Source organism: Haliotis asinina, chromosome 1 (assembly GCF_037392515.1).
Source record: "Haliotis asinina isolate JCU_RB_2024 chromosome 1, JCU_Hal_asi_v2, whole genome shotgun sequence".
In the NCBI taxonomy this organism is placed as follows: domain Eukaryota; kingdom Metazoa; phylum Mollusca; class Gastropoda; order Lepetellida; family Haliotidae; genus Haliotis; species Haliotis asinina.
Window position 1 is genome coordinate 102709544 of NC_090280.1, and position 16643 is coordinate 102726186.

Genomic DNA, 16643 nt, shown 5'->3' on the forward strand with positions numbered 1-16643 from the left:
TGCTATTAGTATATTAGCGGCAGGCCTTTAGGGTAGTTCTCTAGAGGTACCTCCCTTTGAGAATGTTTTGAGGTAAATACGGGAAAACGAGAGAGTTCCAAGTTAATGGCGATGGTCGTATCATGTTCGAATGATCAAGAATCAGTGACTTTGTATGTAAAGGCTGGTTATTGTGTTGAGGACACGGACACACGTGGACTAACTGGAGTGCATCAACCTGTCTGCTTTTGTCAACGCTTGACCTACATTACCGCTGCCTAACCGCTCGCCGTGTTACTTTCAGTATAACTGTTTCTCACTCACAAACCAACATGTTGGTGAGTTGATATTGTATTTGTGACCCATTACTTTAGATTTGACTCAGTTGCATTGTACATGAAACCTCAGGTACTATTATACCACTGTTGGCTAGTTGTCTCAAACTTTTCCACAATGGCTAGGAACAATACTCAAGGTTTCAGCATCTCACTACCTACAGTTAGCTGAATTAAATTAAATACAACTGAGTGATAGTCAACATGTATGCGAGAAGTTAACTGAATAGCCTCCAGAACTACCCTGTATTATTATGGGTGATATAAATGGTCACAACCCATTCTGGGGTGGTTCAGCTACAAAAATAACAAGCAAATACGAGAGGATTTCAGTTTGAAATGTGACTTATGTGTTTAAAACTATGATTCAAGCACATATTTACATCCTGGCACAGGATCGTATTGAGCACTTGTTTTTTTATGTCTGAATGAATGGTCAGTCCAAGGTGACCTCTGTGGTAGTGATTCTGTCTGCTCCATTTCTCCATCAAGCTATATTTTTCGAAAGGCTAACTGGCCTTTATGTGAAATGATGTGTGTTGACAAGCTTAAACCTGAATCTCGTGGCTGACGAGTGTATACCAGAGCTAAATGTGGTTCAATGATAAATGCAAGAAAAAGTAAAAGCACTATTTCAGTCCACACACCATTGTATATAAAAGATTACAAATCTTACAGGTCACATGAAATCACAAAAAATCAAACATATTTAAAACACAGTTATCACTTGTTCAAGATATAAAAAAATGCATTGGTGATTGTGAAAAAACAATTAACAAAATTATGAGCGTGTAATCGCAAATCAAAAGTGGAATATTTTGTACTTGGGTTTACCTAACTCGAAACAAAGCAGCCGCCATACCCAACCCACTCAGGACCGGTGTGTGTGCACTCATGAGTATCGCGTCATTGGCCACTGGTTCATTTGCCGATACGCTTAGCCGTCGCTTTGTTTATGGCTTATAAGCCCGATAGGTGTTAATTTCAAATTGCAGTAATCGAAGTTGTGCATTGCATGTTGCCCTTCGCAGACAAGCTGGCAGACGTATTTATAAGTGTCAATAAACCAGACATTGAGTTTTCTTATCACAACTGACATGTTTTTTTTATGTAAAAAGTAGATCATTTACTTGTTTTTGTACACAATCAAGATTAGGCGACTGCAAGCTCCAGGCAGGCACACTGTTTCAAACTCGGCACAGCATAGCTCTTGAATTAGTCAATCCTTTGAACGATTTCGAGGACTTTTTTATCCTATTTTTTTCAACTTGATAGGTTGAATTGGCATTTTTGATGATTTGATTCAGTGAGTGCATATCAAAAGGTATCTGAAGCTGCAAAAAGTAGATCATTTACTTGTTTTTGTACACAATCAAGATTAGGCGACTGCAAGCTCCAGGCAGGCACACTGTTTCAAACTCGTCACAGCATAGCTCTTGAATTAGTCAATCCTTTGAACGATTTCGAGGACTTTTTTATCCTATTTTTTTCAACTTGATAGGTTGAATTGGCATTTTTGATGATTTGATTCAGTGAGTGCATATCGAAAGGTATCTGAATCTGCAAATGGAATACGATCTAAAATATCAAAGGTAATGACACCAAATCTAACATTCATTGTCTTAAAGATGATAAACTTGGTGAAAGTTTGGAAAAGATTGAAAAATACCAAATACAGCAAGAAAAGAAAGCTCTTAATTTTAACGTATTAATGTTACGGGTAGTAAAATGCCGTGACAAAGGGTGTAAGAAATCCCCTTTGAACCAGCCAAATATAACACAGACTCTAAAATATAAATACAAGTCTAAAATATTCAATAATATAGAGCAAACAATGAGCATGTTACAATGCGTCACAATACAGATTTCTAGTACAATGCAGTTGAGTCACAAATCTAAGGTAATGGGTCACAATATAAAATATCAACTCACTAGAATCTTGGCATTTACAGTGAGATCAGATACAGTAACTGAAGGTAGTTTACAAAGCCAGTGGTTAGGCATGAAGCGTCATGATCAATCTTCTAGGTACAGATGCTTTGACTATCAGACAGGCGATGTCGGTAGGCAGAGGCACACAAACTAGTGTAATTCCGAGTGTAAGTTCGTCTGTGTTCGTCAACTGAACAACCAGTCTTTATACATATACTGGCTATATCAGTATTCCGTCAGAATGTGTATGTATGTATGTATGTATGTATGTATGTATGTATGTATGTATGTGTGTGTGTATGTATGTATGTGTGCGTGCGTGCGTGCGTGCGTGCGTGCGCGTGTGTGTATGTATGATTGAATGAAGAATTAAGTCCATTGGCATACCCGATTACCAAAATCTGGTGGAGATAAACAGTATAGTATACCGAGCACACTTCTGCTTTCTGATACATTCTTATAGCCAAACCTGATATAATTAGCGTTATCATAGATCCAAAACGTTAATAAATAAAACTAAAGAAAATAATTATGGGAAACTATTCCACTTTTAATGAAAACAAGACAGATAATTTAAGGACCTACAAATATTTGAAATTGCGGGCCCAATACAGTAACAACCGGGTCGGCGATGAATTCGAACGCTGTGGCTATACTAACTATAGCAGTTGCAGATTTGCTGTAGATAATCATAATACTGATTACCTCCATTGGTTGGAAGTCTACCACATCAGTTTGCCATATTGTAAAGGGTTTGTAACTAACAAAATGCCCATGTCCCCATTGGACCGTCGGCTTAAACCAGGATAGCTTTCCTAAAGTCTGTTCCTTAGCGCACCTTTCTTATAATCTGAATCTGGTGGATATGAAAGGACAAGACTGGGTGCGTGAGTGAGTGTACCCATATATTGCACCCCTGTGGCTTTTATGTGGCAAGCGAATGCTTTTACCACTAGACTACCCCTATAGGAATACGACGGGTAGGGCTGTGTACTCGACCCCATACATAAATAACATTGTGTTCCTGATAGGGTGGTTCTGCTGATTCTCGCGTTTTATGAATAAATGATGTCGTGAGTACAGATAGTTAAGTGTGTCATGTTTGACTCTTGTCATCTTCCTGCTCGGATCTCGGGAATCGAGTACACACATAAAAACTACTAGAATCTGTATTAAACCGAGAATATGTAATCTCAAACATGACACGTTCATTCGATCAATTTCAAGTACCACTATATATTGGGATTGGGAATACCCAGGTTTTTTCAAGTGGACAAATGGCATGCATTAGCGAGTGACACATTCACCTTTCCTTAAACACTGGGTGTCATAATTACTGGTGATTTATGTGCTTACGACAGAGTAGAAATCTACTTACTTACATTTACAGAAATAATATTCCTAGCATTCATGAATGATGTATGACTGAATGTTTGAAAGGACTTCTAAGAGGTTGGCGAATGACAGCAGACGCAGTTCATAGAGAACAATACATGTATACTGTTTTATTGTAAAATTGTGTCCATCTGTCAATGGATTAAAGTTAAATGTTGCATCTATGTTAATTGAAGTATACACCAGCGAATCACTATCAAACAATGATGACCTCCGGTGTTCACCAGAGAGGAAATATATCTGAGCAAATAAGCGGCACACATCACAAACATTTGAAGTGACATGTTAACGTTTCATCTGAGCAAAATAGGGAACATATGATACAGGCCAAAATTAGAGAAAGCGTGTTTAGAATTGTGGGTAAGGTCAAATGACATACAGCACGCGTAAAGAAATGTTTCTGAGAAATAATCGACTTTTGAGCGTTATCAATAAGTTAAATATGTTGACAAACGTGACACATCTTGACATACAGAAAAATGTCTTGACAAACAGCTCTAGCAAACGTGACACATCTTGATATACAGACAAAATGCATTGACAAAAAGCACTAGCAAACGTGAACGGAAATGACGAACATGAAGCAATCGGTCATTCAATATCTTCTGCGGAGTCCTGGAAGATCCACTGGTGATGGAAGACTTGTGTACGCTCATCGACCGAGTTCATCTCAAGCATTGGGCTGAGGTCTGGCTAGCATGCAGGCCACTTCAACCTGTCGCCGAAGTAGCGATTCTGGCCCTATGAGGCCAAGCGTTGTCATTCCAAGCAAAAAGGTTCGACCACAAAAGCCAATAGCTTGCAAGAATGGTACTGCTACAGAGCCAGAATCTCGTCCCGGTAAAGCTGTCCGTTACGATTATCGTCGACCCCGTGCAATAGCGTAGTCCAGTAGGAGTCATCCCTGCCAAAACCATGAATCGCATCTGTGATTCGCTCTCCATAGCTACGATAAGTCTTCTGCCGACAATGATGGAAAGATAAATTGAATCTGCTGTCATATGTTAAGACCACTGACATTCATTCTAGTGGCCATGATGTCTATGCCGACGTCGACGAACGGTGCTCGTGGATATATTTACCTTGGTATCATTGAAGTGTATTGTCTGAAGATGTGCTGCCTTAGGAATCTGTTGTGATTCTGGGCAACCATTGGCTGCCACAGTCTACCAATGGCGCTCTGACTCACATTAAAGCGGACAGCAACCTGTCGCTGTTGTTTGACTACATTCTAAGAGGTCTATTAGCCTGACCCCTTTAAAGCAAGTGTCAATAATCGTCTTATTTTAAGCTATGGTTTCAGACAGGTACCTGAACAGTGAATGTCGGTTCATAGTATCCTTGCTATGCGACAGCACTGATTAAACAACCCAGTCACACGATGGGGAATTAATAAGAAGAAGGAAGGAAGAATATTATCTAAATTTTTTTTCATTCATATATAAATTTACAACTCTCTTAGTCACGAGATGCGTGAAATACTGCCGAAGTGACACATGACAAACTAGTAGTTTTAACAGGCTTATATTTTCTCATTGTCTTCATCAATAATTTAATTATTTATTTTTCTCGTTACGATATTATTCAAATATTGCGATATGGCGATAAATATTAACTCACTCACTCGCTCACTTCCTCTGTTACCAGTGACATTGGTCCTCAGCAGCTCATGCCTGTTGTGAAAGACGAGTAACGGGTCGGGTGATCAGGTTCACTGATTTTGTTGATAGTGCAGATAGTGCAGATGATACCAGATGCGTGGATCGAGTTTCATGCTCTTGATCACTGGATATTGTCCGGATTTGATTACATTCAGTTCCCCTTCATAGAACGGGAATATCGCTGTGTGCAGAGTTAAACAATACAATCAACGAAAAATTATGTTCATCCGTTTTGTTCTTTTGTGGATAAACAGGAAATAGATAAAACGTAAAAGCAATAAAGCAACAATAGTTCAATAGTTCCGTACACAAAAGACATACTGTATTTAAGTCCTCTATATTATAAAAAAACAATAAACAAACAATAGCTCAATAGTTTCGTACACAAGAGGCCTATTTAATTCCTATATATTGATCAATATCAGTCACGGGTAATCTGTCACACATCATTTAGTCACAACTTTATGAAACATATCCCTTAGAGAGCGTACGCACCACAGAGTATTAACAGTTTCTCCACTTGTAGTCATTGTTATCTGCGACACCACGATGAACAGACTCAACCTCCTGTGGCGCCTGATTGTAACTACAGGTAGGAATGTCTTCACGTGTGTTCCTGTCAATTGCTACTAAGCATCCAAAGGTTACTATAAATACCTGTTTTTCTTTACTTTTAACTTCGTGACATCGCTTTATCAAAAGTAGCCATGGAATGATATTTTGAACGTTTTACTTTAGTCCATTTTATCACTGTGAAGAAAAATCAGACTCAGTTTTTGAAAAAAATTAGGGCAATGACTAGCGCGGCTAACGCCCGAATAGCCTGTAGCAATTTCTTTTTTATAAATACGATCACGCTAACGGGTGGACCTGTGGATTACAGCAGATCTGACTTCTGACAAAGACGAATGATCATCTTATTGCCACATCGTAGTGACACCAATGTCGGAAAGATGCTTTGCAGATGGAACTGTGCTGAATGGTGTTGATATCGACTTGTATGACGTGGTGACATCATACTGATGCATGAAAAAATGGCATCAATATTGTCTATCGATACATTTTGGTAATTTGGGATGATATTTCATGTTAGTTTTCTTCTATTCATAGTCATCTGTGATCAACTAGGAAGCAGTTCCACACGTTTGTAAGATTTTACACAATCCTGGCATCGTATCATCAATATTGATGTTGACCAGACGACAACGTTGCATTTACAGCTAGTATGACAGGTATTTTCCGAAACTCAGTTTTAAGTGTATGTTTAACTCTCATCCTCTAAAGTGCAACTATGTTTTTTTCCCAGTCAATGCTTTAATAAATACAAATTACGTGCAGCTATCTCACATGGATAACACTACACCATAAGTTGCACTAAAGTTGTTCAAGAACTACTGACTGACTGAACTGGGTTTATTACATTTAATAAAACTGAACTCTTGCCAGGAAGTGATAGGGCCGTTGAAGAGGCGTACATTCTCTAATTAACACCTATCACAAGGGTGCCACCCACAACGCTAAAAACAACACATTTTATGGTTGATTGCACTTGCTTTGTCTGTAGTGAACCTTTGTACTTAATTGGTATAGTCTAAGAAATGAGAACAAAAACTACATTTAACTGAAAAATGTAATATACTGAGTCAAAATAGAAACTTCACAAAATGTAATTTTTAAAAATAATGAATAATATTTCTCCGATGATACATCTATGTATCCGAAATAGGATCCTTATCTTCCGACGCTACTCAAACCCATCCATTCGTCGTGCAAAATGACGTTAGTGCCAAATCAGGTTTTGCATGTGCAGTCGATCACGTGTTCTTCGCATCTAAGTTTCCTTCATTTGCACGTGTCTGCACTGGCCTCAGAAATTGAAAAAACACGTTTAAACCACAGTTCTGAAGGTACTTTAAATGCCACGATTGTCAAGTGTGCAAAGTGAACGTGCCTTTGGCATGTTGCAAGCGGGAAGATCAGTTATTGACGTCGCAAGAGCAATGGGATGTAGCCGTCGTACTGTGTTTAACTTGCGAGGTCGTCTACAACAAACTGACACCACTTCTGATCGCCCAAGGTCGGGTCGTCCACCTGTGATGTCACGCGCAGAAGACCGTCAAATCGTCCTGCGTCACCTACGTGACAGATTTGTGCCGGCTACACGGACGAGGGCTGAGATGTTTAGAGGTCGACTGTCCTCACGGGCCATTCGAAATCGGTAGCGTGCTGCCAATCTCCATTCTCGACGTCCATATCGTGGGCCTATATTGACGCCGTTTCATCAACGTCAACGTCTGCTGTGGGCCCAACGTCACCTCCGATGGACCCAGAGAGATTGGAATCGATCAGGTGCTCACTCGTGAACACGTTCCTTTCATGGCAGCTCATGGTTGCTTATGGCCCAGGCCTATAGTTCCAACACGATAATGCTCGGCCGCACACCGCGATGTTGAACACGAAATGTCCTTCAAAACGTTGGAATCAACGTCATGGACTGGCTATCGAGGTGCCCTGACCTTAATCGAATAGAGTACGTTTGAGATGCACTTGGGAGAAGGCTTCGTGGTCTTAGGAACTAATCTCAGAATTTGCTGGAACTTGGCGCTGCCTTGCAAGAACAGCATCCCCAACCACGTTGAGAAATTTCGAATTTTTATTCTTGTGACTTGACATTCTGTATACCCAAATTTTGGAACGGTGGTGTTGCCTAATGGAACTGATTGTACCACTGTCAGTGTATCGACTACATCACACGGATCTCAGCAATGAAATAATACCAATATATCCTTCTTAACATCTCTTGTTCTTTTATAGTGCCCTGAAGAAAGAATGTGAAGTTTCGTTTTTGCTTCATAGCAACAAATCATCAACCTAGAAACCAGATGTACACCATTCCCAGTTGCTATTAAATATCACAGCACAAGATAAATGAAGAAATCAGTTATGACTGGAATTCAAAAAGACGCACACAGCTTGAATGGCAAATTACTTCGTTCTTCTTCACCAGAGGCCCATCTCGGTCTATCGCAACCAGATAGATTGCAATCAAATGCCGGTACCATCACCATTTGTTGTTGTCATGGCAGAAGAGATTACACTGCGTTGTTTTCAAGAGACCTCCGGTCTCGACATCATCTACATCACTTCTGTTCGCCTGTAAACAAAGATTCTTATTTCTAAGGCATATACTTTGCCTTTGACACCAGTTCACCGAATCCTCGCATGTCACAAAGACTGGTGATCGCGATTGGAGGGTATGTATTACGGTTAATAAACCGTTGTGGAAAAGGTATAAGAGATCCCCTTTGAACCAGCAAAATATAACACTATAAGTCTAAACTATTCAAGAATATATTGAACAAACAATAAGCAAGTTGCAATGACACACAAGACAGATTTCTAGTACAGTGGCATTGAGTCACAAGTCTAAGGTAATGGGTCACAGTATGAAATATCAACTCACCAGAATCTTGGTATTTTACTGTGAGATCAGATATGTTAACAGAAACTTGTTTCCACTGAGAGAGCGGTCAGGCACGAGGTGGCAGTCTTCTCGGTCAGATGATGATGTTGCTGACAGACAGTCGATAGTAGGCACATGCACACAACCTCCGTAATTCCGTGTGTAAGTGTGTGTGTGTCCCTCAACACAGCAACCAGCCTTTATATACTGGCACTGTTGGGAACATTCAAGCAAAGCGTGGCTAATTTGCCATTCACCGTGAACATTCTCAACAGAAAGTATACAGTAGACTGTCAGGACAGGTAACTGGAGTGCTATCAAAAAGGTCTGCCGCTAAACATATTGTTGCTGCCATTGAATATATTTGAGAATAAAAGTAACGTGACCCACAATACACACTTAATCAATGATAATACAAATTACAGAAAATACACTCTCATAACACATTGTCTTTGGGGCTGCATTCCGGGACCAGAAACATTCATGATTTGATGTGCAGCATCACACATAGATATTTAATATACACCGGTTTATGTCTTATATCTAAAACGGATATGTTAAGTTCCAAGATCTTGCACTGTGGTTACATTTTGTACCCGTAAGAACGGGAACAATTCCGTTTGATCGTTGTTGCACATTTTCTGTTTCACCACTAGGGCTCTCAGCAGAGTAAAGGGCAATCGTCTTCAATGTTATCAGTCATGTCTACCCAACTGAGATGAATGAACAGGTGATAGATGACCATACTCGGTAATCTCGAACCCGTGACAGTGTCTCAGGGATGTATTTCATTCGACGGCAATCAAGAGTTCTGAACAAGGCTCTACCGAGTCTGATGGGTTTTCCCCAACTGTTAACGTTAGCGTTCCATTCAACTAGTTTAGTTTGAGATTGGCTTCAATAGGTTTAAAAATGGCATCGTTCAGCATAGAAGGGACTTAATAACCGTCGGACAAATCGTGATGAATAGCCTATTGTTGCCTATTGAGTAATATTTGATCATCGCGTTGAGTAATATTTGATCATCGCGGGCGGGTAGACTTCGAGTTCCTCTGAAGTGTTATCGATCTGGTGAAGCAGCTGAAAGGGTTCGCCTCTCCTGGGTTCCAGCATGGTGACGTGCATATATACAAGACACTACAATATACACACCGGGAATGATTTATTATAGAAGCAAAATAGCACACGCTACTGAGTGAGTGAGTTTGGATTTACGCCGCTTTTAGCAATATTCCAGCGATAACACGGCGGGGGACACCAGAAAATGGGCCTTACACATTGTACCCATGCGGGGAGTCGAACCCTGGTCTTCGGCGTGACGAGCGAACGCTTTAACCACTATGCTACCCCACCGCCCCGTACATACTACTGATCTCACGCAGATGAATATTGTGGTGGATGTCAAGGATGGCTCATATTTCCAAACCCCAGTTTATCCATTTTTTTTTCAAAATTACGGGTTTACAGTCACGAATATATACAAGGTACACGCTTCATTTTAAAAAAACATGCAATTCAGTCATAATCAATTTAACTTTTCCGGACAAAGTGTGGAATGCAGTAAACAACCTAACGGATTTATGGTGATTTCAACGCCAGTCCAAGAACGGGTTGGCATCTGTCGCATCCGAACCATGGATTGGGCATTCCTATCATTCATAACATGCCTCTCGTTGAACCCAGCAAACAACTGGTGAAAGATTGGAGTTACAAGCAATATCATTGCATCACGACGAACGAGTGGGACGTCAGATATAGCAAAGATTTTAATGACAACTGATACTACTGCACTTAGAAGTTTAAACAGGGACACACGGACGATTGGAAAATGTTGATGTGTTGAGAACGCTTGAGAACGTTGTTAGCCAAAATGGAACATGTGAAACTCATGCTGAAACAGACTAGGCCAAGGCTTATGTGGCATGCTAGCTGTAGCAAATATCAAGCAACCTGCTTATCAAATTAAATGTATAACCTTCATGTAAAAAGTATGACGACTTTTGAAATTCGTGTGTTGTTTTACCTGATATTATTGTTCTGTATGGGTTATGTCGGATTTTGTTACATTATATTTCAAATCCAATTAGTGTATTATAAGATGGAGTTGGACAGCATGCTCGAACAAATAATATTCGGGGAAGAGGGTGATAAACGAAAACGTCTCGTGGCCCTTGTTATAGTTGGAAAGGGGAAACAATACCTGGGTAAAAGCATCACCACCGATAAAATATATAACATACAAGATGGAGACATCAATAAAGAGTATGTAAGATAGGAAGTCAGGTTCGATGCTGAAAAAACCCTGTATCCATACAATTATGCAATATTTTTACGTTATAGCTCTGTCTCTGCTTCCCAACTACACTGGACGGTCGACTTTATTTGTACCTGATTTATTGACGCTGATCCGTGTATTGGTCATGCCTTGAACACTCTCAGTTGTGAATTGTATCACTGATGTTATGTTCATAGCTTTTGTCACTGTGGTGATCAAAATGACGAAGCATTGTCAGTTTGAATATAAATGCTTGAATATTGATATACAAGATGACGGAATTCAACACGACCTAAACACCTGCAGAGAAGACCCCCAAAGTGATTGATACCATAAAGAAGAAGTCCAAGGATCTGAAAAATGTAGCCATCAGAAAAAAGGAGGGTTAGCTAGACATCATAAATCGATGACTACCACACAGTGGATGTATGCGCTAGCAGCCCTTTTAGTGGCTATCACCACAACTGTATGCTTCTATCAACAAACCGAAAGGACGAAAAGCACCACCGGTGATGCTCAATCCCTTAAGAAAACAAATGAAGGCAAAACTCCATGTTATGTTATCACCATGTCTACCACTGATGGAAAAACATTTGTCAAACGATGAATATCATTCCACCATAGTTAGTGGTCTAGACATCAGCTACTCAAGTTTAAGTAAAATTGTCTCAAAACAATCAACTTTCGATTTCAATGCTCCCGATATGGGCATGCTCATCCCACATTTGGGAACAGCAATGGCTACCAAAGCTATGCTCATCAACAAAGGCATCATTCAAAAAAACATATTAAAGTAATGATACATCTGACAGTTATGGCTACGATTGCCTTGATGGTCGGTGTGGCTTCAGTCAGTGTCCTAGCCTTTTTCCGGTAACAATTATCCTTTTGACTTTTCTACAAACACCGAATGCAGTTGAAATTGAAGCAGAACAGAAAAGTCATGATTTAGCCACTGGGAAATTACAAGCCACACAATTACTACCCTAAAAACGTCCATGACCAAGTCCAGCGAGAAGGTCAGAATGTTCGGAGGTTCAAGGACGTAGACAAAGCCATGCACATGTATTACCTCATCACCAGAAACCTCTCAACGATGAACCAGTCATCTAGCAGTATTACACACCCTCCCCAGAACAAAAAGATTATGAGTTCATGTTGATCGTCAATCAACTAAAGTATGCATAAGTGAATAAGGTGAAGGTGTGATCAACTCCATATCACTGCAAATACATGCGTCTGGGAAAAGCTTAGACTTGTGGTAAAAATGCAGGGCTGAATACTGTCGTATACGCATAATATCTATCCAAGGGGGTTTTGTGAACTGCACTTTTTCAATATGCGATACTGGAGTACAATGTCACTATTTCGCAAAGCCCATGGAAGCAGACACGGTCTGAAACCAAATTACTTATGAAAAGGAAACAGATTATTTCAAGGAACGTAACCGACGACTCAGAATAAGACAATTTTAAAAACGCACATTATCCTGTTATTCATATCCCCGTGAGGCAATGGAGTTAGTGACAAACTGAACAATTAGGGTACCCGGTAATCGCACCCCACAATAAACACTACTTAAGTGCCTCATGTAGCTTTAACGCTGGGAAGAGAAAAGAAGTGGTAGGAACTGTACCCACGAATTTCATGTTGATGAGTCCTTTCTAGGTAGGTTGATTGGAAAGAAAATGCGGATGACTTAAGATCTTGAATCAATAACTGTCATGCATTAAAATTATTCTTAATTCCTCTGCAATTCCACATGTTTTGTGGATTAATGGGGCTTCCACTGATGATAGATCACGTGAATATGAGGTTGCATTTGTAGTGCTCCTATTGGTATTAGGTGGACATGGAGTGACCTCCCCATCCAGAGTACCAAAGGAGTTATTGACCTCGAGGGGTGCCTCTAAAGGAGAGGTAACCTTTATTGTTAGGGGTGGCAGTTTCTCGTGATGCTTTCGCCTTAGTAGTTTTCTTTCTTTGTCAGTCGCACATTTTCTGTTTCTCGCTTTGGTATCGATTCAAATGTCTGTGAGTCGGTAGGTTTAACGTTTGGTTTTGAAGGTGTCACGGTAGGTGCTGGATCCTGTAATGAGGTGACTGAGAAGGTGCGAGTACACTATTAGATCAGTCTGAGATAGCTGCAGTGTTTTTCAATACTACCTCAAAATATTTTTTAACCTCTAGGTATTTTGAAAGAAACAGTAGGGAAAGCCTTCATAGACACAAAGGGCCAGGTGACGACGAACATTGATCTCAGCCAGAAGGAGTCGCTGCTACTGCAAGTGAAAGGCTGCAGTGACCTCTTCGTTGGACTCCGTGAGAAAGTGGGCGGCGATGAAGCAGCTATCGGAATTGGAATATTTTCCAATAATGGGATTATGATAAAGCCATGCTTCACCTGCACAGAGAAATATGGTGCCTCGTCAGCATATCTCGACTGCACAACCTTTAAGCCCTTTTGGATAACATGGACGGGACTGACGGTAAAGATTGGTCGCGGTCATGATGTCGGGATGCAAGAAATTCTGTCAACAACATCAACCAAGTCCTACAAAGTCAACTTTCTGGTCCTCAATGGCTTTGCTAACTGGATCATTGGTAAGACATTTCATGGCCCAGTTTTGTATTTGTGTGTCACACATGACAGCATTTAAGCTATATTAAGGTCCAATATTAGATCAAGGCTGATATCCAGAGTTGGCTGCTGATACTGATAGCGAACGTAATCATCTGTAAGGAGCAATTCATAATCTGCACATGTAGATCTGTCTCAGTGAGGATTCCGGGTACGTTCGTGCCGAGTATTCCTAGTGTTTATGTAGTTTTTTCATTTTTTTTCGTAACGCCACACTCAATAACATTCCTGTTATGTGTTGTCTCGTTTTCAGAAACTGAGGTCCCGAAGAGTGTCCGTCATTTGTACCAACGCACTGTCCAACCTCTGGAAGGCATGATCGACGACCTGGACGTGTTCCACTCCTTTGCTTCTGCCGACATCATCCGCTGCATTGAAGCATGCCACGAAATCCAAGGATGTCAAAGCATCAACTACAACAAGCAAGACGGCACGTGTGAGCTTTTTGCTGCTTTGCCGGGAGATGGTGACTTCAAGGTCAAGGTCAACTGGCAATCGTGGATTGTCGTTGACTGACTTATGCACTGCCATAGACTGACCGGCAGACTGACATACTCCCATGGGTCGTCAAGAAGTTTATAGCAACTCGTAATGCACGTAGTCACTCATATTTTTCAGTGGCGTTAGAGTTAGTCATCACTTTTCCTATTCATTTGTGCTGTGTGGAAATAGTGTGTGCACATTTAATATTCATGTTCGAATTTCATCATGTTCATTTTGATGAATACCTAAAATGCAATTCCAATTTCAGAGTAATTCATTCACTTCTTACAACAGCCAAAAATCCGTTTGAGGTGACACTGAGTGACTTTAGTTTTACGCGGCTTTTAAAAATATTTAACAATAATAATAAGAAGAAGAGTACTTATACGGCGCCTCATCCACATCACTAAGGGACATGCTCTAACATACTGAACATCAGCATTATTACCCCGGATAACCCATCTGCCTGTTACGCGCTAGAAGGTTATGGTCGCATGACTTCATCTCACCGGGTACCCATTGTCTGCTTGGTGAACAGAGGCAATTTTGAACAAAACACACGTGTGTTTCAGCAATATCACGACGAACGACGGGAGATATCACTAGTCTACCTCACCGCCCCTTAGAGTCAATGTATATTATAAGGCGATACTTGAAAACTACGTTAAAGTTCCACAATTTCGAAAGGTATTAGTTTCTTGTCTGATTTGAAAATAATGAAGGTATCAAAGAAATGATAGTGGATGTCAACTCGTTAATGACAAGACGTTAATGACGAGAATGCGAGACCAAACAGTGCATTGTTGTCCATTCATTCTCTTTATTCAGTACCGTGGTGTGAGACATCGGACCTACGTACAAAATGGTCCATACATTATACAGGAACCTATGTCACTACAGCAAGTCTATGTGACGATACAATCGATTTGGCTGAATATTTATACATGTGTATCCAGGCATGAGAGATCAACACTTCACGGTCAGTGACGCATAATTTTACATTACATGATTACAAAAAGTTACACTACATAGTAAATATACAAAAGTTTCAAAACAGAACCCATTGCTCAGCATGGTTCATACATTATACGAGAACTGATGCATGTGCAACAAGGCTATGTGACGACAGAATCGATTTTGCAGAATTGTTTATACATGTATATCCAGACACTCCACGGTCAATGATGCATAAGTGTACATTACAGGATTATCCGATATAGATACAAAAACGTTAAGGGAAAGGCTGGAATCCCACAGGATATAGCAGACCATATGAAATAGTACCCGTTACAAAGCATGAAAAATGGTTCATAACCAGTAGTGGTATGGTTTAACAACACATACATATATCATGGTATAGTGATAATAATGTTATACATTATATACAAAAGCGCTTGAAGGTCGGTGACTTGCGTCTTGGAAAATATACCCAAACCCCTCCATCAGTGATATACAGTTATACCCAGCGCTTTTACAGTTGCATCAGGACATAGAAGAGCTAGAATATGATATACTCGAAACTCAAAATTTTCAAGTGAGTTTTAACGATCACATATACTCCAGGGGGTGCAAATGCATAAATCACTAATTGACATCGTTATAAATGAAACCCCGTCATTAAAACTGCTCAATCCGATTACCTTAAATTGACCTTTGTGACATTCTCAGCCGCAAACGAAATTTCAACCAATCAGAGCGGCGCGTCTCCGTGACGTAATAGTAGGTGCAGATATGAGGGTCTATGCAGAATTCATCTACATATCAGGGAGTATACTATTTCCTTTACAGGTTTGTACAAACCTGAAATCGCGAAAGCTGTTGTGAAAACTGAAAGCTCTATGTTCTCACAATCTACTATCATTTAGTTTTGTCTCCTGCTTTGCCTAGTTTCCGAGTTACAACCCTTGTTTTCATAGACGATTTTGTCAAAATCACTCGGTGTCGCTAGGTTGTAATCCGTGTTAGGTGGTATAAACCTACACGTTATTTGTCATCATTCACTTGATGCTCAGTTAATGAATTTATAACAGGTATAATTACTGGTAACGCCACTTAGATTACCCGTCAAAAGCCTCCATTTGGCATTTCTTGTGTCTGGATCGATCAAAGGATTAACCGATAACACGCTGATTGATTAATTACTTTTATGCGGATTTGGGGGATTTGTCAAAAGTTTGTGTTTATGCATGTACAATTACTAATCTATACTGAATACACTCTGTCGTGTATGTGTCTATGTAAAAACAGCACCCTTCTTTCAAAGGATTAACCGCCAATACATTGATTGATTGCTCATTATTGGCTAACTAATCACTTTTTTAAAAAGAAAATATCGCACATTATGTAATTAATTGCCCGGTGTGCTACCTTGGGTGGCTAATGAGACTAAACAGCAATGCGAAAAACCTAAAACGATACATTTCGTATATTAGACTGTTGAAAGACACATCACTTCGGAAATCCTCAGATGAATTATATA

At 40.1% G+C, this 16643-nt stretch overlaps 1 protein-coding gene across 1 annotated transcript; it reads left to right on the top strand.

The window, feature by feature from the left end:
- The first annotated feature begins 10863 nt into the window (after nt 1-10863).
- Nucleotides 10864-14197, top strand: LOC137277738 (uncharacterized). The gene is made up of 4 exons (XM_067809641.1): nt 10864-10969; nt 11347-11424; nt 13231-13644; nt 13935-14197. Exons 1-4 carry the CDS (start codon nt 10864-10866, stop codon nt 14195-14197), a joined length of 861 nt encoding a protein of 286 aa, XP_067665742.1.
- Nucleotides 14198-16643: the final 2446 nt, after the last annotated feature.